The 20,837-nt window shown below is 43.0% G+C and overlaps 1 protein-coding gene across 2 annotated transcripts in view; it reads right to left on the bottom strand.

Moving 5' to 3' along the window:
* Nucleotides 1-20,837, bottom strand: part of ACMSD (aminocarboxymuconate semialdehyde decarboxylase) — a 63,177-nt gene that overhangs the window by 26,062 nt on the left and 16,278 nt on the right. The window contains exons 3-8 of one of the 2 annotated variants that reach the window (XM_065880795.1): nucleotides 17,936-18,032; nucleotides 14,022-14,071; nucleotides 12,426-12,662; nucleotides 7,452-7,545; nucleotides 4,717-4,812; nucleotides 3,423-3,595 (exon numbers count right to left, since the gene is read on the bottom strand). In XM_065880795.1, coding sequence (XP_065736867.1) covers nucleotides 3,423-3,595; nucleotides 4,717-4,812; nucleotides 7,452-7,545; nucleotides 12,426-12,662; nucleotides 14,022-14,071; nucleotides 17,936-18,032 — 747 coding nt within the window. Of the gene's footprint in view, nucleotides 1-3,422; nucleotides 3,596-4,716; nucleotides 4,813-7,451; nucleotides 7,546-12,425; nucleotides 12,663-14,021; nucleotides 14,072-17,935; nucleotides 18,033-20,837 lie in introns of those variants that run through there. The other variant, XM_065880796.1, reaches the window with a different exon arrangement.

Here is a 20,837-nt window from a genome sequence, read left to right as displayed (position 1 = left end):
ACCTCCGTCTCTCTTTCAGATCACTTATTCTTTAGGAAAGCCAGCTGCCATGTTGTGAAGACACTCAAGCAGCTCTTTGGAGAGTAGAGGGACCCAGATGAGGAGGAACTGAGGCTTCCTGCCAAAACCCAGCACCAGTGTGCCAGTAATATATAAAAGTCACCTTGGAAATAAATCCTTCAGCCCTGGTCAAGCCTTCAGGTGACTGCAGCTCTGACTGACAACTTGCTGCCAACTTGTGAGAAATCCTGAAATGGCTAAGCTGTTCCTAAATTCCTGACACAGAGACCATATGAGATAGTAAGTGTTTATTGTTGTTCTAATCCACTGAGTTGGGGCAGTTAGTTACACAGCAATAAACAATGGATCTAGCCAAAATTGCGATATAATCATAATGGGAGGAAAATGGACCTCTCAAAATCTACCCACCTAAATATGTAAAGTGAATTGTCTATGGTCATGTTAATGTAGGGAGGCAATAAGTTTTTTCATATTTTTCACAGTGATAGACTGATAACACATAAATAGCATTCTTTGCACTGTGTCTTTAAAAATGAGTAGACAGGGCTTCCCTGGTGGCGCAGTGGTTGAGAGTACGCCTGCCGATGCAGGGGGCATGGGTTCGTGCCCCGGTCCAGGAGGATCCCACGTGCCATGGAGCGGCTGGGCCTGTGAGCCATGGCCGCTGAGCCTGCGCTTCCGGAGCCTGTGCTCCGCAACAGGAGAGGCCACAACAGTGAGAGGCCCGCGTACCGCAAAAAAAAAAAAAAAAAAGTGCTTAAAAAAAAAAAAAAAGAGTAGACATGGATTCAAAGCAAAGAATTTTAGAGATGGGAGGAAAATAAGAGATTATGTAATTCACGTCTTCTGTTTAGAGGGAATTTTAGAAATAGTAGGTGCACAATATATGGTTTTGGTGTGTGTATGACATCTATTTATTCTGAAGGTATTATCTAAAATTTTGATTTATCAAAATAATACCTATACATAGTTTAAAAATCCAATATTACTAATATCTTTCTATCAAAAACAGCCCTATCCATTTTTGTATCCCAAGACAGCCACTTTTACCTTTTAACATGAATCTTCTGATAATCACCCTCATAGTTTCAGATAATAAGATTATACTATTGTTTCTCGATTTATTAGCTTTAGAGAGTATTTACTGACTTCGCATTATGATCATGGGGAATTTCTTTCTTATCCCAACTTCTCCAATTTCCCAGTAGAATTACAATTTTCAGTTAAGCCAGTGCTTAATATTTATACCATAAATATAAATAGTTTTCACTGCTGAATCAGGTAATATACAATGATTATCTGTCTTTATATGGATGGTTGTTTTCTTGGAGTTAATTATTTCCTTTTCTTTATTTTGCTTAATTTTCTATATATGTACAGCTTGTTTGGTACTAATGTATTAACAGACCCGATGAATGCCTGGCAATCATTGTTTCAAATTCAAACACATCACATAATCCATCCGTTCCATGTTATCTGTCCTGGAGACCTCCTTCCACAGCCTTCTGTCCTCTTGCTCAAATAGGGACAGTTGCTCTCTAGACTAGCTGTCATGTTAGGACTTTCCTTAGCCATTCTGGTTTGGGGATTGTTTTTGAAAGATTTTGCTAATGTGAATATAACTAGAAGGAGGAAGCATTAATATTTTAAAGAGAATCCTAAATTATTAATGTATCCTGCTTCTATGTCCTAGATTCACCAGCCTGTGAGGTCACATAAAATGAAGTCACTTTTGCTTTTGATGCCCAAGGTATAGGGGCTCAAGTCTTCACAGTTTGAATGCAAGATCTTAGCACCTTTGCAACATTGCAACTTTGCAAAGTGCCCTCTGAGTTTTTCTGGGGGTCCACAAAAGGGATATACTTACTAACTAGTCTATACACTGGTTACCACAAGGCACTTGCCGTGTTTTTCCTCTTCTGCTGTGACCCCCTGGCCGATGTGTATTGCCCTGAGTGCTGTTTGAAGGTGCTGATGGTATTGCTCGTAAGATAGATGTTATATTTGCCAAGAGTGTTTTTTCCTGATGTCGCCATTGCCAGGAACACCAGGGGTACTAGGCTTGATGGGAGGTAGTTAGACTGACCCTTTCCCCACTTGCACGCCACTTTCCTACTCCCCCTCCTCCATTGCTCAAAATCCAGGGTTTACAGACTCTTTCGGCTTCTCCTTTTTGTAGTTTCCTACTTACACACCTGCCCGTAGCCCCTCTGTCCAATCCAATGATAATCAACAGTCACAACCAGCTGCTAAGCACCCATTTCAGCAGGGACAACACAAAAGCCAGAAGGCTCAGAAACATAGCTCAGCCACATAACTTATTCCCAAACCAGAATGTTCAACATTTATATTCTAGTGAGGTTCTCAAGCCAGAGAAACAGTCAGCTTTAAAGTGAGATGAAGTCTTCATTCTGGAGATAGAACAGTAACTTGCAGCTTTCAAATAATGGACCGCTTTCTCTGCTAAACAAGATTTTAAATGCCTTAGCATCTACTCTCAATCCAAGCACCATATTGCCAATCTTTAAACACATATGTCCATATTCTTTTAGAAACCCCAAAGAGTTTTTTTCTTTGGGTAAATTTGGAAACCTTCTATTGCTATCTGTAAGTAATCAAACAGAATTGAAATACTAAATATTTCAGACTACTAATTCAGACTGACCTTTGCTCTAAACACTGTCTAAACTTGCTCAGTTAGCATTTCCAAAGAATACTTAAAAGTGGAGATGCCACCAACAGGAGAGCTGCCAGCAGACCACAGAAGAGGAAAGGCCTTTTCTTGTGAGGTTTAAAGCACTACTGTGCTGGTCTTTTGGGCCAAATGAGAGAATGGTTTTCAAAACAAAGGCCATGTTATTCCAGCAAAACATTTCAGGTGGTACCCAAGACCCCTCATCATCTTCCCCTGTCTCCCTGGCCAGTGCCATCCCCCCCTCTTTAATGTTCCACTTTTCTTCATTTAGTGGATGAGGACAGTTAGAGTCACACTTTACCTAGTCAGTAAGAAGTAGAGCCAGGATTTTAACCCAGGTGAATTTGACCTCAAAACTGGTGGCTCTTTCCTGCTTACCTCATCATGATGTGTCACTTCCTTATGGTCACTACAGAGGCGACCGTAAGGAAGAAGAATTTATCTGGGGAGCTACCCAGCCATGTGGCTTATCTGGGATTTCCTTGGTGTACATCCATAATGGCTCCCTGCTGATACATGGTCTATGTTGAAGGAGGTTCTGGATAGGATACCCTGTGCAAGCAGACCTAATCCCGAACCTCACTGTCCATCTTTTTTTCTTCTAATGCCTTTTCTCCCATCCCTTTTTCAAAGAGACACCAAGCAACTGGTTGCTGATCCTGCACTCTGCTCCCCGTAAGTCACCCAAATGGCAGCCCTGGCTTACCTTTCCTACGACATCTGTTAATAGCTTGAGAGCCAGAGGATCATGAACCAAGGAGTCGGTGTAAAAGGAGCCAAGGTATTTCTTTGGGTTGGTTGGATTGTCCTGGGCACACAGATCTGGACGCATGCTGAATCCATGGGAGATTCTTCCTACTGTGTAGGGGAAGGAACCACCTGCAAGTAAAGCCCATTCCTGAGGGACTAGTGTTAATTGAAAAGGATTCTTTTCAACCCTCATGTTGTATGCAAAGAGAAGTTACTGTAGCCCAGCTAGTTAACTGTATTTACAAAGGATCTACTGGGTTCCAAATGTGAGAGATGACCCAGAAAAAAATAAAGTTTAACTCATCTAGAAATTCAGATTTAAGGAATTTATCCTAAAGAGAGAAGACAAGTGTATAAAGATGTGTGGTCAAGGTTTTCAGATGTAGCTTGGTTATAATAGAAAAATACAGAGGGAGCCTTTCAGTTGGGGAATATCTAAATAATGACGGCATATCCATAAAATGCATTGTCATGTATACAACCATCAAAAATGATGAAGCTCTGTACTCACTGACATGGAAAGATGTCTCCATGTGCTGGTGAGAAGGAAAAGCGGATTAGAGAACAGTGTGTATAGTTTGATATTTTGTGTGTGTATTCAAAAGTCACAAACTCACTTACCTACAGGGACCAAGCAGGAAATGGAAATGAATGAAACAGGCCTGTTTGTAAACAATAGTGAATGGTAGGGACTATTGCAAACTGGAAAGCTTGTGGTAGCTTGTGGTCTGACGAGAGATTTAAATGAAAAACAAAACAAAATCAAGTAAACTATGCCAACCAAACTAAACTTGTCTGCAGAAATGGAATTTGGTCCTTGAACCATCATACACTTTATAACTAGAACGACTACCAGGACTAAATTGTGTCCCTCCAAAATTGTGTCCCTGACCCCCAATGTGACTGTATTTGTAGATAAGGCCTTTAAGGAGATAATGAAGCTTAAATGAGGTCATAAGGTGGGACCCTCATCTGACAGGACTGGTGTCCTCGTAAGAAGAGAAAGAGACATAGGAACTCTCTCTCTCTCTTCCTGTGAACACACAAAGAAACGGCCATGTGGGGACACAGTAAGAAGGCGGCCTTTTGTAATCCAGGAAGAGAGACCGCACTAAAAACCAGCTGCGCTGGCATCTTGATCTGGGAACTCCATAACTGTGAGAAAATACATTTCTGTTATTTAAGCTGCCCAGTCTGCGGTCATGTTCTATTATGGCAGCCCAAGCTGACTAATACAGATAGGGTCTTACCTCCATGTGCAAAACATACTTTCAGTTTAGGAAACTTCTCGAACACTCCACCCATGATCATGGAGCAAATGGCTGTGGTGGTCTCTGCAGGCATTCCTGGAAGAAGAAACAGTCATGACATATAGCGCTTGTCATCACGAGCAAGAAGTTCAGTGATGTTAATGGCAGGGGAATGGGACCTTGCTGAGAAGCGCAGGGTCCCTGTGCCCTAGCATGGCTTGGTTGTATGCAGGCCATGACTTTGGCAAGCAGAAACCATGTGACACTTCCTATTTGCCACTTGCAAGTAGAGTCATCTAATGGCTAGAAGAGTCAAGGAGCCAGAGGGCCTGTCTTTTGTCCTGATTCTCCCAGCTTCCATTTTGTGTGCAGTGGGGCAAGCAGAGTACAGCGAGTCTAGGCTGAACCCTTTCTCCTCCAATTGTTTGCTTCTTGGCCTTTGACAAGTAATTTAATGCCCCCGAGTCTGGGCTTCTTCACCTGTGAAATGGGGACAGTGTTGCCCATCTTGGAAGGCTGTTGTGGAACCTTGCAAATGATGATGCTGGGAAAGTTCTTGGCCAGAGCTTCACATTGGAGGGGCTCTACAAATATGATTTGCCTCCCTGCTTTAATTTCCTCATTTGTAAACCGGGGTTAAGAATGGTTAGTTCTTGCCACTTAGTGAGTGCTCAATAGATATGAACTAATATTAATATTCCTGCCAAATCTTTACTGCTTCTTGGAGCTGAGGTTGAAAATAACTGGATTAAAATGAATTATTTCAAGTGCTTTGTGCTTCTAGAAGAGGCAGCTGGTCCATGCCTGATGCCTTCACCTCCATGGAGTCCATCTGGGCTATATTTCCAGATGACTGCTTTTCAGACTGTGATTAAGAAATCTCTGGGGGCTCTGTGACTGAGCCCTGGGCCTTCTGGGGAAGCCTGATTCTCTGGCTGCCTAGTGGGCCTTTACTGGTTGTTCATCCTGCCTTAGGCCTGTCACTGTTCCATGGACAGAGGTGCCCCTGGCTCCCTGGATCCTTGGCCTCTTGAGAATTCTGGAAGCATGATGGATTCACATCTGTCTGGGAGTGGTTTGTGGGCAGAGTTTCCTGCAGGCAGGGGATGGACAGCATCCCTTCCCTTTGGTCCTGTGATTCTGCTTTCCATTAACTACCTGGACAAAAACCCCACAATTGTCCATATAGGAGCCAAAGTGGAATATTTATAATGTAAATTGGATCATGGCCCTCCCCCCGCTGGGAATCCTCCAGTCTCCTAAAGACCGCCTTTGCATCCAGAATAAAATTCAGAAATTAGCCTGTTTGTTTATGACCTGTATACTTGTCAACTCAGGCTTCAGGGGGACAGAGGTTTTGTCCACGTCTGGTACATCTTCAGTGCCCGGTGTGCTAGAAAGCATCAATATATGTGTTGCATAATGAGGGATGAAATGATCCTCTATGTAAATGCTCTCCTTTGTTTTTCATGTGGGAAGTTGCAAAGCAAATAAGTTTGTGGAACTTGTCAAAGTGTTGTGTGAATTAGGATGAGATTTTCTTAGAAGCCAGAGAGCACAGGGGCTACTTAGTTTATCTCTTCCGACTAATTGTTGCTCAAGAATTTGGTGGGGGATGGTAGGAAGCTGCCTTACTAAACACATTCAGTCTCCAAAAGCAATAACAAGGGCATGAAATGTCAGAGCAGAATGAGAATCCGGACCAGCTCCTATCCAGAGCTTGGTAGGCCCAGTAAAGGTCTCTCCTCTTTGCCCTTCCCTTACCCTCAGGTGGAACCATGGGTGAACGGTGCAGGTGGCAAAGAGCAGGTAACAGGGGACTTGAAAGTCTGGTCATCTGCAATCTAGGGTCTCAGATCCTTAGGCGGTAGAAGCTGACCTTCTTTCTACTTGTAAGTCCAGGGTTCTCATTTGTCAGGGCTGATGCTATCATTGGCTTCTAAAAATCTGTTAGGGGCTTCCCTGGTGGCACAGTGGTTGGGAGTCCGCCTGCCGATGCGGGTTCGTGCCCCGGTCCGGGAAGATCCCACATGCCGCGGAGCGGCGGGGCCCATGAGCCGTGGCCACTGGGCCTGCGCGTCTGGAGCCTGTGCTCCGCAACGGGAGAGGCCACAACAGTGAGGGGCCTGCGTACCGCCAAAAAAAAAAAAATCTGTTAGACAGGCATGGCTACTTTTTTTCAGAGCCTTTTTGGGAGTCTGTGTAGTGAGGTGGTGGCTTTGGAATCAGGCAGATCTATGTAAATTCCATTTTCACTTTTTAACTATGTGACCTGCACAACTTAACCACTTTGAGATTCAGTTTCTCCATCTATAAAATGGCTATTACAGGGAATTCCCTGGCGGTCCAGTGGTTAGGACTCCGAGTTTCCACTTCAGGGGGCACGGGTTTGATCCCTGGTTGGGGAGCTAAGATAACCTGCAAGCCATGTGGCCCAGCCAAAAAAATGGCTATTACAGTGTCAACCTCATAAAGTTTTGTGTGGATAAGATTAAAATTAAATGAGGTAATCTAACTGAATCACTTTGCTGTATACCTGAAACATTGTAAATCAACTATACTTCAATTAAAAAAATTAAATGAGGTAATACGTATAGCACTATCTGAGTAAGAGCTCAGTAACTCACAATCCTGTTAGTTATTCATACTTTCTCTCTTTGACATAATAGGGTCCCATAGATAATTGGAACAAACTAAGGACGACTCTCTTTTCCAGATCCCAAGCTGATACAAACCTATGAGCCAAGGGAACCAGTATTTGGCCATCCGTCCATCCATCTGCATGTCCCAGGGGTGCACAAATAGGGAACAGTTCAGCTTTTCAGCCTCCTTCAAAGAAGCAATGAGAGAGTGAGGGGGTTATTTGGATGAGCCAGCAAATTATAGGGCACTATTTTAGGGTATTGCTTTTCTCTGGGTCTATATTGATCTGAATAAATAAACTAAAATATTTTTGAAGTTTTTTCTGATCTATATAAAAGAATATTGATAAACTCTGCTCCTGCTTGGCAACTAAAAAGAACACTTAGAATTAACAAGGGTGTTGGTGGATTTACCATTGAGGTTGATGAAACATCTACCCTTGAAACACTGGCTGAGAGCAAAACACTCAAGGACTGATCTCACACCTCAAATGTGAGGAAATTTCCCCTGCTGGTTCCTGTTTGGTCCCCTCTTTCGGAAGGACTGCTTAGATTGTAGTGTTGGAGTCAGGGGTGGAGTGTTCCCTCCTCTCCGTCTCTTGGAAACCTGACGATGTGGAAAGTGAGGAAGTGATGGGTTGGGAGCCAGGGGCTCATAACTGGCCTGACCTACGCCATCTGGCCACTCCGAGCCTGACACTGGGTGGGAATTTCTGAGATCTACAGGCACTCACAAAGCCTCAGGACCACAGCTGAGTGCCTGAAGAGTCCGCTGTGTATGAGGTGACTTTAGAAAGGAAAGAGCTCTCAGTGCCTCAGCCAGGCAGGTACTGAAAAGAATGTCATGAGCAAACCTGCTCCAGGACCTTCTGGGAAATAGAAATACCATCTGGAGGAAATGACCTTTATTTGACACAGTGTTTAATTAGAAAAAGTCCTCACAACAGGCTTTTAATATTAGTTGCTTGTCAAGGTTCAAAACAGATTTTCCTTGGACCATTTCTTTTCCAAATATATTGGGGTGCTGGGGTGAATCATCCTACCTCTACATATAAACATTTGGGCTAACCAGGCTGATGCAATGTGACTTGTGTACATAAGCCTTTTCAAAATGGAGAAATAATCCCGGGACAATAGGGGATTCTGGAAGTGGCAGGCAACGGGCAGATTGAAGAAAGCCCTTCTAATTCAACAGGTTCTGGGGAGCGGAAGAGCTAGAAATCTTTTGAAGGGAGAGGAGCTGATTGGTTTCTAATAACGGATGCAGGCTGGAAAGAGTTATCAACTTCTTGGGATGGTTTGGGCTTGATAAAGGCATGTGATCTTGGTATCTTGGTGGGATTTCACTCCTCATAAGGATAAAGCTTTATTCTGTGTATGTGTGATGGTTCATTTCTATTCAATTCAAATTAACAAATATTTCTGATCACCTTCTGCATGTGAGACATTGTAGAGAATATAAAAAGAAGCCACTTATACCCTCAAAATCATGATAGTTTAAATTTAGTGAGCACTTACCATGTGCCAAAGCTGTTTATATATATATGCATATATGTATATTTTATATATAATATATATCCTATATATATTATATACTACTATGCATTTTATATATATTATATATACTCATATATATTTTTGTATATTATATTTATTTTATACATAGCAGTTTCACAATTAACTAGTTTAATCCTTTATGAGATGAGCACTTTCATTACTCCCATTTTATATAACATATGTATTATTATATATTTACATATTATATATAATATCTAATTTTATATATTTAATTTATATTTTTAATATATATAGCAATTTTACAATTGTTAACTAGTTTAATCGTTTATGAGATGAGTACTTTTATTACTCCCATTTTAAAGAGAAGGAAACTAAGGCAGATAGAGGCTAAGTAACTTACTCAGGTCTTCTGGCTGATAAATGATAGGCAGTCTGCCACTACCACTCTGTTTGCTTCATACTCACCACAAAATCATTTTTGTACCTGAAAACTGACCTGAGCGTGTGCTGTTGGGTTTGCTCACTAAGAAGGGAGGTCTAGGAGATAAGGGGGACAGTTGGGTGCTCTGGAGCTCAGGCTGCCCTCGAGATGACGAAGCCAACTTGGCTCACAGAAACTCCTCTCATTTGTTTCAGCACATTACTGACCCAAGTTAGATAGTGTTAAGGCTGGCAAGTCTTGCTTAACCAAACAAATGTGCTATCAACCCCAGGACATCACAAGTCAGATGGGGCCAGGATGCTCTTTTGAATCCCCACAGAGACTGGTAGCCCCCAAAACAGCCTAGTTAGAATGATTGATTGAGCTGGTCACATAAATGAAAATATCCATTTGGACCCCAATGGGCTGTTATTGCGTTCTGAGCCCCTTAGTAATTCATAAAGCCGATTCCAGTGAATCCTAAAATGACCTACAGCTGAAGCCTTGCTCATACTGTGCTGAAACAATTTGGATGCACAAGTAAATACATCCTCTTTCAGAGCTCATTAAAGTTTCTAGAAAACATTCACTGGATCAGTTCAGCCACTGCAGCCAATAATCTTCTGGGAGTTTGATATTTAGGGGAACATTAACTAAATCTTTCAGGTCATTAGGAGGCAATTTAACAGGCAGTCCCCCAACTGGTGGGCAGTGTCCACAGATACAAGCATGGAATGCATTCTGCATGTAGTCAGAGCTCAATAAATATTAAATGAATAAATGATCAGTGATTATATTGCCTGATGAGTCTACCAACATCTACTTAATTCATTATTGAAGATTTTGCATTTACAGTGAAAATAACAGAAAATGATACTATCATAATTCTAGGAGGCAAGTAAGAAATTTTTAAAAAATGCAATTGAGTAAAGAATTATGCATCTTGAATCCTGGAATTAAGGAAAGCAGATTTATGTACAGAAAGAACAGAAGGTAGAGAGGACCATGGGACTGTGGACACTTCTGTTGGATATTTCAGAAATGGATGGCACTGTGTTTTTGAAAATGTATCTCATTATGCAATAATTCAAATATAGAAAGTTATAAACAACTAAAATGAACACCCATATATTTACCATCTAGTTTCATCAAATGTTAACATTTTGATGGTATTATTTTTGTTGCATATTTTTATTATACTACATTTAAAAAATATATGGCTTAAAAAGTATCTTAATTGCGGGTTGGTTAAATAAAACATATCCATATATTGGAATATTATGCAGTTATTTTAAAATCATGCATTGAGAGAATTTTCACTTAGGTTGGAAATTCTCAATTAGGATACAAAATCGCTTGTTTAGGGGCTTCCCTGGTGGCACAGTGGTTAAGAATCTGCCTGCCGGTGCAGGGGACACATGTTTGAGCCCTGGTCCGGGAAGATCCCACATGCCGCAGAGCAGCTAAGCCCATGCACCACAACTACTGAGCCTGCTCTCTAGAGCCCGCGAGCCACAACTACTGAGCCCATGTGCCACAACTACTGAAGCCTGCATGCCTAGAGCCCATGCTCTGCAACAAGAGAAGCCACCACAATGAAAAGCCCGCGCACCACAACGAGGAGTAGCCCCTGCTCGCTGCAACTAGAGAAAAGCCTGCACACAGCATCAAAGACCCAATGCAGGCAAAAATTAAAAACATAAAAACATTATTAAAAAATCACATGTATAGTGTATTTCCAATTTCATTAAAATATAAAATATGCAGATGTATGCAAATAAAAAGATAAATGGGGCTTCCCTGGTGGCGCAGTGGTTGAGAGTCCGCCTGCCGATGCAGGGGACATGGGTTCGTGCCCCGGTCTGGGAAGATCCCACATGCCGCGGAGCGGCTGGGCCCGTGAGCCATGGCCGCTGAGCCTGCGCGTCCAGAGCCTGTGCTCCGCAACGGGAGAGGCCACAACAGTGAGAGGCCCGCGTACAGCAAAAAAAAAAAAGATAAATGAAATGTACTATTAACAGTGTTTACTCATCTTTGGGTGGCAGAATTATGGGTTCTTTTTGTTTTCCTATTTATTTAAAGTATAGTTCATTTACAATATTGTGTTAGCTTCGGGTGTACAGCATAGTGATTTGGTTTGTTTTTTGCAGATTCTATTCCATTACAGGTTATTACAAGATATTGGGTATAATTCCTTGTGCTATGCAGTAAATCCTTGATGCTTATTTATTTCATGTATAGCTGTTTTCTTCTTTAAACATTTTTGTATTTTCCGCAGGTTCTTCTAAATTATTTCATAATTTTGAAAAATGATAAGAACTTTTTTCCAAAGCAAAAACACATACTTTGGGGTATGTCATTAACCTGATTCTTTTGCACAGTGGCTGTGGTGAGGGTAGTATTTTGGCTTCCAAATGAAACTTTTTTTTTCCAGTTTACGTAACCTCTTTATTTAAAAAAATTTTTTTTAATTTTTAGTTTATATTGGAGCACAGTTGATTAACAATGTTGTGTTAGTTTCAGGTGTACGGCGAAGTGATCCAGTTGAGCATATACATGTATCTATTCTTTTTCAAATTCTTTTCCCATTTAGGTTATTACAGAATATTGAACAGAGTTCCCTGTGCTATACAGTAGGTCCTGGTTGGTTATCTATTTTATTCCAAATGAAACTTTAAAAGGAGATCAAGGGGCTTCCCTGGTGGCGCAGTGGTTGAGAGTCCACCTGCCAATGCAGCGGACATGGGTTCGTGCCCCAGTCTGGGAGGATCCCACATGCCGCGGAGCGGCTGGGCCCGTGAGCCGTGGCCGCTGGGCCTGCGTGTCCGGAACCTGTGCTCCGCAACGGTAGAGGCCGCAACAGTGAGGGGCCCGCATCCCGCAAAAAAAAAAAAAAAAAAAAAAGGAGATCAAGGGGGCTAGAAAGAAGAGAGATTTCACTGAGTTAACTTAGGACTGGCCTGGGAAGCATTTCCACTTGTCCCTCTTCTAGTAGGATGGCCCGCTTATTTGGGGGAGCTCTTTCCACATTTCCCCCTACATCTAGCATGTCATCAGGCATCTCTCCCACCCAGGGACACCGAGCACAGCGCCCGGCCACTCTCCGGGAGTGAGCGCCACGTACTTACCGTGTACACTGGGAAGAGTTCCTGGGCATTCAGGTCCCACTCGTTGATGTGGGAGCCAATCTGAACCCCCGGAAAGCCCAGCTCCTTCACACAGCGCTCCAACTCCTTGACCGCCAGCTCAGGGGCCTGCATGGGCAACGTCCCCAGACCCACAAACCTCCTTGGGTGGCTCGCAACAGTGGCAGCTAGGTCATTGTTTAGAAGCTGGCACAGCTCTAAAGTGTCCTGAGGTTTCGCCTGGCGGAGACAAGTAAGGGAAAGCACATGGTTCAAAACTTACTTCTTTAGATATTTACTCTGATCAACACCTCCTCAGGGCTCAGTCATTTGTCACTCTCAGTGGCTTTACCCCTCAGAAAGCTGAAGCACAGCCTGAGTTAGGCCTTGGCCACAGGAGACCCAGAAGCCATTCATTGCCAAGGCAAAGAAAACTGCTAGCATATTGCTGATTAATTAGAAAAACTGGGGCTGTAATCAGAAGGGCCTGGAATCCTACACTAGACGTGGAATGAGGGTGGGCCACCCCACCAACTGCAGACAGGAGTCTGCAGGGCTGCACACCTAGGCACCCCCGCTCCCAACCCCAGGAGCTGGGCCTGGTGAGTGCCCGATTTCAGGGCACCTCCTTGTCACGCCTCCTCAGAGGATGCCGGGCTGCTTATGGACCTCTCCTGTTCCTGTCTGTCCTTCTCTGTGTCCTTCCTGTTGGCAGTGACACTCAAGAGTAATCTCTCCACTATTGCTGTCTTTCAACATCATCCCACCCCACTGCTAAGAATTTGGTATTCGCCTGCAATCCCAGTTGCCCAGTCAGAATAGCACCCAGTCTGGTAAATTCAGGTATCTCGAGGTCTTAGGGGATTTTATTTTAAGCAGTGAATCTCATGATAGGAACAGATAAGGATTGAATCACTAATACTAGAATCTTGAGCACAGGTGGAGGAAGTAAGTGTGAGCAGGTGGTATTTCCATTGCTTATTAAATCACAACACGTGTGAATGTTTATTTGGTTGAGAGGGTACTTAGTGCACCCCCAACTATGTACAAAAATGTGCTTCCACAGGCTTGCCATCATGCCTGAAACTTTTAGCACTCAAGACTTAATCACTTGGAGAAAGGCATCCAACTCTAGGAATCCTGTTTTGAATTGTATATTTCCATGGGAGAGGCAACATATTAGGCCATTATCATCACTTCCCCTGCCTCAAAATCATTATCACTTTTGAATAAGTTGGCTTGTCAGTTACTGAGCTAGGCACCGCAGGAATGAGTCAGCAGACAGGTCAGTTCTGATGGAGATTAAGGTTGGGTCTAGAACTGTGCTGTCCAGTGGAAATGCAATTCGAGTCACATAGCAACCTGCAGCCATTGGCTACCATACTGGACCGTGCAGGTCTAGAGCAAGGACATGACTAGGAAGACAGGCCTGGGAGGGGACGGTGTGGTGTGAGAAGCTGAGGGACCCTGCTGATCTCTGAAGGGGTGGAGAGTTGGGTGGGTAATGTTCGAGACTTGAGGCATTTGTCTACTTGCTAGGGAGCTGGACGTGAGTGAGCCTTCGCCCACCAAGGAGATGGATTGAGGTTTCACACTCACCCAGTAGCTAAACATGACGGGAACCGTGGAAAGGGCTTGCACGGTCACTCCTAGACACAGACACAAAGGCAAAGCTAATGAGAAGAATGGCCCGGGCACTCTGACATTTCCCAGGGCTGAGGAGCCCAGCAAGTCTCCGTCCCACAGTCTTTCCTCTCTCCCCTCCCTCGCTGCTTCTCCCTGTCCCCCTTCTCGCAGGGTCTCTGTCCCAGGCTTCCCTCATCCCTCGGTGTCAGTTCTAAGGAGAGGAGTAAAGGCTGGACAGAAGTGAGATCATTCAAGAAAAACTAAAGAGCAATTTTTCAAAGGTTTTTTCCAACCCTCCTTCCTGTGAAGTTTTATTTAAGCAAGACATTTCCCAATCAATTTTTTTAGGGCTTTTCATCTTAGGTCATGCATGACAGACTATATTTCTTAGGCACCTTCCTGGCCCCTTTAATTCATCTCCTAAGTGAGCATGGGTAGAGTCCCACTGTCTGGAATGCCCAGAATGAGACCCTGAGTGTGGTTCCAGAATCCAGCATCCAGATTGCCTAGAATCTCTTATCTTCATACTTCTGGAGCTGGGTTATCAGGAGAGATGCTGCCAAAGCAATGGTGGCTCCTCTTTCCCTCATGCCCACGTCCAACCCAGCAGCAAGTCCTGTTAGCTCTACTCCAGTTCCTTTCATGTGCTCACCTCTCCCCATCTCCTGCCACTGCCTGGTCCAAGCCACCAGTATTTCCTATGTGGACCACTGCAGAAGCTTCTGAGCTGGTCTCCAACTACCACTCTTGTCCTCTTACAGTTTGTTCTACACTTGGAAGCCAGGGTAAGGGTTAAAACTTAGATCAACTCACTCCCTTGCTCAAAACTTCCAAGCACTTTTCATCACATTCAGAGTAAACTCCAAACTTGAACACGGTCTATAAGGCTCCGTCTCTCCTGGTGGCTCACGTTGACCTTCATAGACCTCCTGCCTGTTCTTTGGAGTGCTTTCCTGCCCCAGGACCCTTGCATTGCTGTTCCATCTGCCTGGAATGCCCTCCTTATGGCTCATCACAGGACGAGCTCCTTTTTACCCTAAGGTCTCTGTTCAAATGTCAGGTCCTCAGAGAGGCCTTCCCCAACTCCATCCACTCTCTATCCCATTGTTCTGTTCCTTTCCTTTTCTGATAACTTATTACAGTCTGTCACGACTGTGGTTGTTTATCCTGTGCCGTGCCCTACCTGGATTTCAACACCACGTGCACCTGTCTGTCCATGTTCTATCCTTAACATACCCAAAATATGAATAAATAAATCATTGTTTAGTGAGGACCAGACACTACAGCGTTTGATTAGAGAGCATTGTTAAACATTGTCACAGATATGATTTGTATTCAGTGATTAGTATACAACAGATAAATGCCGTTCAATTGTAAAATCTTTTTACACAAATGCTTTTTCTTACATTACTGTATTTCATTTTATAGATTAGATCACATGGCCTGCAAGTGGTGGGATAAGGCTGCTGTCCAGCCTTGCACCTTCTGTATACCCCAGTGGCCATCACTTGTCACCGTATTTTATATTAACATAGTAAATTGCATTATTTATGTGTTGGTTGATTTGGACACATGTTCTTTGGTTTCTGGGAATCAAGAGGGGAAAAGAACAAGTCTAACCCAATGAGAGCTGATTGTTTTTAAAGTGGTGTTTAACAGTTTGGCAATAGCACAGTGTTCCCCAGACTCACCTGCTGAGTGAAATGGCTATAGGGGCCAGGGGGTGGAGGGAAGAGAACATTGTAAAAACAAATTCCTAGGCCCTCCTTTGGAAACTGTGACTCAATGGATGGGCCCTGAAAAAAGCTTTTAATAAACACCCCAGGCAGGTCTCATCCTGAGGGAGGCTTGGGAAAAGCTCCCTTGGGAAAAGTGATGGAATGAGAGAGACAGCCCTAGGTATAATTCTAGCTCTGCCATTTACTGCTATGTAATCCCGAGCAAATCACTTCACCTCCTAATACCCCTCAGGTGGCACTAGGTACAACAATACCTGCCACATAGAGATGTGATGAAGTAAACCAGGGACTGCAATTACACAATTACATATTTCTCCCTGTGAAGATGGCATGGCTTGCTGGAACCTTCTGTGCTGTGCCTTCATCATTCTTTTACCTCGGCAGAGGCGGTAGGATACACCTGTTAAGCACTTGGATCCAGACTGCCTGGGTTCAAATCTCGGCTCCCCCCCTACAAGTTGTGCGATCTTGGACAGATTGCTTAACCTCTGTTCCTCAGTTTCTTCATCTGTAAAATGGGCATAATAATAGACGCCACCTACGATGGTTGTTATAGGAATTGAGTTAATACATGTCAGGTGCTGAGAACAGTACCTGGCACAAAGAAAAATGGTCAGCAAGGGTTAGACTTGACTGTCCTCTTAAGGATAGCCGTGGAATGAAACAAACAACAAAAACCAAAGGAGACACTCTTCACCTAAACTGCAGTCGTGAGCAATGGTTCTGACACCAGTCATCCGAATCTCCTTTCCACTAGTTTTCTCCTTGAGAGGTGGGAGCTGCTTGTGCTTCACATTTAGAGTAAGACCTTTGCTGTCTTTGCTGTCAGTCTGAAAAGCTGTTCTCTCTCAGTGCCCCTACCACCCCCATTCTAGTACAGGGGCATATATACTATGTGCTATGGAATGGTCTACAGAAGTGCTTCAGGCTTTCCGTAAAGTTCAATTTGAATGCAATTTAGATATGCTTTTAATTATTTAAAAAAATCTATAAAGCAATATCTAGCCTAAAGTAGCTATACCAAATTCTAACATGCCAGAGACCACCTCATTTGGGGCTGATATCTATGAACTTGTTTTATGCAGACCTTGGAATAAAATGTCTCCTGCCATCTCTGTGTGTATTTTTGAACTTCTTATACATTTGTCCTTGGTTAGGAAGGTGGTAGTTCTAAAGGGCTCTTTTATTTGTGTGTATGAATTGTTTGTTTTCTGGGTTAAATCTAGACCACTGATGTCAAAATTTAGGCCCGACAGTGTTGTCATGGGGAGTTCCCCATCACAGTCTCTGGGCAGATCCCACGCATGTTCAGAAGGCTGGGTTCTTTTGTTGGAGCGCACTCTCCTTGGTGGCACGGTCAACCAGGTAATAACAAGTGAAAGTACAATGTGTCTGTCATGCCACATTTTTATTTTACTATTTTATTATGTTTTATTTTATTTTATTTTATCTTATCCCCTACCCATCATACCATATTTTAGGTAGGCTTTCATAATTCTTTTAAATTATGGGGATTTGTTTGGTTTTAAAATATGGGATGAGGAATGCAAGCAGTTCTTAGAAATGGTTAGTGACTCAGCTTGGAAACAAAAATTTCCTAATTCTCCCCTTTCAAATTTCTGGCTTGGTTTCATTGTAGAGTATTCTGAGATTACATGATTAACTTTTTTGTAAACTGCTCCCGTTTCTACCCCTTATGTGTCAGTGGGGACATTCTATGTACTGTGCACCAAAAGAAACTACAGAAAGAAATCGGATCCTGAATCTGACTAACCAGGCACTTGGCATCCTTAATCTGTGAACTCTTATTTTTACTGTTTTAATTGGCTCTATAATAAGTAAATACTATGCAGTTGAACTTAAAATTTTTTTAAATAATAAAATACCACTTTTATCTTTTGGATAATACAGCATTCTACTTTAAAATGGTATACCTAATTTCAAAAAATTTTAAATCCACACTCTAAAAACATCATTGTGGAAGGTGCCATCCCTCCCCCAGTGAAGCTGGAACAGCCTGGCTTGGAGGAAAAAAGGAGATCGGAATTTGCCATCACATGAATCACCTAAAGTGGTCAACAGACTTTAGCGGTAGATATGCCTCTTACATCAGATGCAAACATTGGTAGTGTTTCTCATTGGAAGTACCTGTTTGGTCCATTTCTCTAAGGCGAACTTCTGGGTCCCAGCAGTTCTCTTGGACCACTCTGAAGACCTTTCCATCTTTCAGCATCTTTGCTTCTCCCTGAGTCAGAAAACTCACATCAGCATCAAAGGTGACCTAAGCTTACTTAGATTAATCCTTCCTTGTATGCTTTGGAACGTGGTTCTCCCCTAACCTTTTTAGGGATTTTTTTACTTAATCCTTGAAGAAGTAGAAATCTGTTTATTTAACAGAACTCAACTTTTTGTCCTTGTGCCTTAATATTGGCTTGGATTTGAAGGGGTGTGCTCTGTGGGTGTCAGTGGCTGGACACAGAGAGAACAAGGTCATGGTCATGGCCTTTTGGGACTACACAGCTGAGGATTGTGTAAGTCACCTTGCCAGAACCTCTGGCTCCAAGACCCAAGAGGATAGCCTAGCATCTGGAAAACTCTAGATTCATAACATTTTAGAATTGAAAGGACCTCTGAGATAGACCATCTAGTCCAACCCTCTTGTTTTATAGAGAAGCAACAGATGGATAGTGAGAGTAAATAATTTGTCTAGCGGAGCAGGGCCCGCTGATGTCAACACCTGCAGGAGGAGGCAGGCCATGCAGTGAATCAGTCTAGCAGCATATGTGAAATTTGGTTCTGAGCTGCTACCTCTACCAGGCATCATGCCTGCCTTGTACACTACCTTTTAATACTCAGTGCGGGGGTGGGGAGGTGCAAACTAAGTGGCTGTGTGGAGCATGGCAGCGGCCTCTTAATTGGGCCTCCTGTTGCTGATCCGTAAAGAAAAGGGAAAAGTTCTGATCCAGGTCCCTGAAATCAGACTGCTAAGGTTCAAATCCCTATTCTGCCACTTACTGTGTGACCATGAGCAAGTTAAACAACATCTCTGAGCCTCAGTTTTCTCCGTTTCTTTTTTTCAATTTATAAAACAAATATTTATGTAGCACCTAAGGTGGGCAATATACTTTCTCTGACTGATGTAAAACTTTAAGGATATATAGTTGAGGAAAAAAGACAAGTTAGTAATCTACCACCAAAAAATTAGGTCATAAGCATGGAGATTGGAAAGACTGTGAGAAAAGGAAGAAATTAAGGCACAGATTCCCATCCACAGAGACAAAGAACAGAGTACTTGAGCTGGCTGAGCAGAGGTTCCATAAGCCAAAGGTTATTATTATTTGTAGATATTAATATTTTATTATTATTTTAAAATTTATTGATGTGTAGTTTGGTTTTTTTTGGTTTTTTTTTTTTTTTTTTTGGCTGCACCGTGTGGCATGTGGGATCTTAGTTCCCTGACCGGGGATTGAACCTGTGCCCCTTGCATTTGGAAGCACAGAGTCTTAACCACTGGACCACCAGCGGAGTCCCCTATTGATGTATAGTTGATTTACAATGTTGTGTTAATCTCTACTGTACAGCAAAGTGATTCAGTTATATATACATTCCTTTTCATATTCTTTTCCATTATGGTTTATCACAGGATATAATTCCCTGTGCTATAAAGTAGGACCTTGTTGTTTATCCATCCTATATGTAATAGTTTGCATCTACTAATCCCAAACTCCCAATCCATCATCCTTCTCCCACCCCACCTCCTCCTTGGCAACCACAAGTCTCTCCTCTCTGTGTGTCTGTTTCTGTTTTGTAGACAAGTTCGTTTCTGTCATATTTTAAATCCGACATATAAGTGATATCATATGATATATGTCTTTCTCTCTCTGACTTACTTCACTTAGTATGATCATCTCTAGGTCCATTCATGTTGCTGCAAATGGCATTATTTCATTCAGATGTTATTATTATTATGCTCTGCAGTGACATTGTATTTGGAACATCTGAATATCTTTCTCTCTCTGTTATTTAAATTTGAAGTATCTGTGCTGGACTCCTTGGATCTCCTGGAGGAGTTGGCATAACTGGGCCACAGCCTTCTTCTCTCGACCAGGCTTAGCTGGAGTGACAGGTCAGTGGTTGCTTTTGGGAGGAAAGAAGATTCTTGGTTCTTCAGTTACCCTGCTTTCATTGCAGCCTCTTCAGCTCCATGAGGAGGTGTTGCTTCCAGCTTACCACCCAGCATGCAGGGCACTCACACCTTGGATTTGGACTGCTTTTGCCCCGGAGAACAAGGCGGGTGGGACAGAGTCATGGTCAGAGTCGATAATGACCGCTTACTTTAAATCATTTTGGCAGATGGCACAGATTAGTTCAAACTCGTCCCATTTAGCCATGGCTCCATGGTTTCCTCTGCTTTGTGACATCAAGCATCTGTGGAGTCTCAGACTCTGTCCTGCTAGCTGTTCTGTCTAGAAACTTCTGAGTTTTGGCTCATTTTTAAGACAGTTATAATAATATGACTTACCTTAAAGGGATCTTGTGAGCATGAAATGGGATAATCTTTATAAAGCACTTAGTAGAGTGTCTGACACATGTTGAGTGTTAGGTATTCTTAGTATTAATGATGTATGGTTAATTAGAGACTGGGCTGTCTCCCGACATTTCCCCTGCTTAAGGACACATGACCTCTGGTGGTGCTTCAGAGCCTCAAGATTGCCCTTGGGCCCTACGTGATGGCCTTGTGGTGATCAAAGGCCTTGAGTTGTGCTTGGTGGAGTTCTCTGCACTCCTCCTCTTCCTCTTGGCTTGCGCTCAGGTCTTGCTACAGCTTCCTTCTTTATCCTTCTGATCCAAGGACTAGACCTTCCCCATCTCCTTCGTGGACGAGGCCCAGCACTCTTCACCGTGAAGCGCGGCAGCCTGTGCACATCTCCCAAGCGTGAGCAAGCCCTCACATCCATGTTTTCATTGCTCACAGACTGGGGAATAGGTCAGTAAGCAAGTGACTTGTGTAACTATGACAGGTATCTACACCCAGGCAGAGCCGAGTCTC

This window comes from Phocoena phocoena, chromosome 7, assembly GCF_963924675.1.
Source record: "Phocoena phocoena chromosome 7, mPhoPho1.1, whole genome shotgun sequence".
In the NCBI taxonomy this organism is placed as follows: domain Eukaryota; kingdom Metazoa; phylum Chordata; class Mammalia; order Artiodactyla; family Phocoenidae; genus Phocoena; species Phocoena phocoena.
This window is presented reverse-complemented; position numbering and strand designations above follow the sequence as displayed.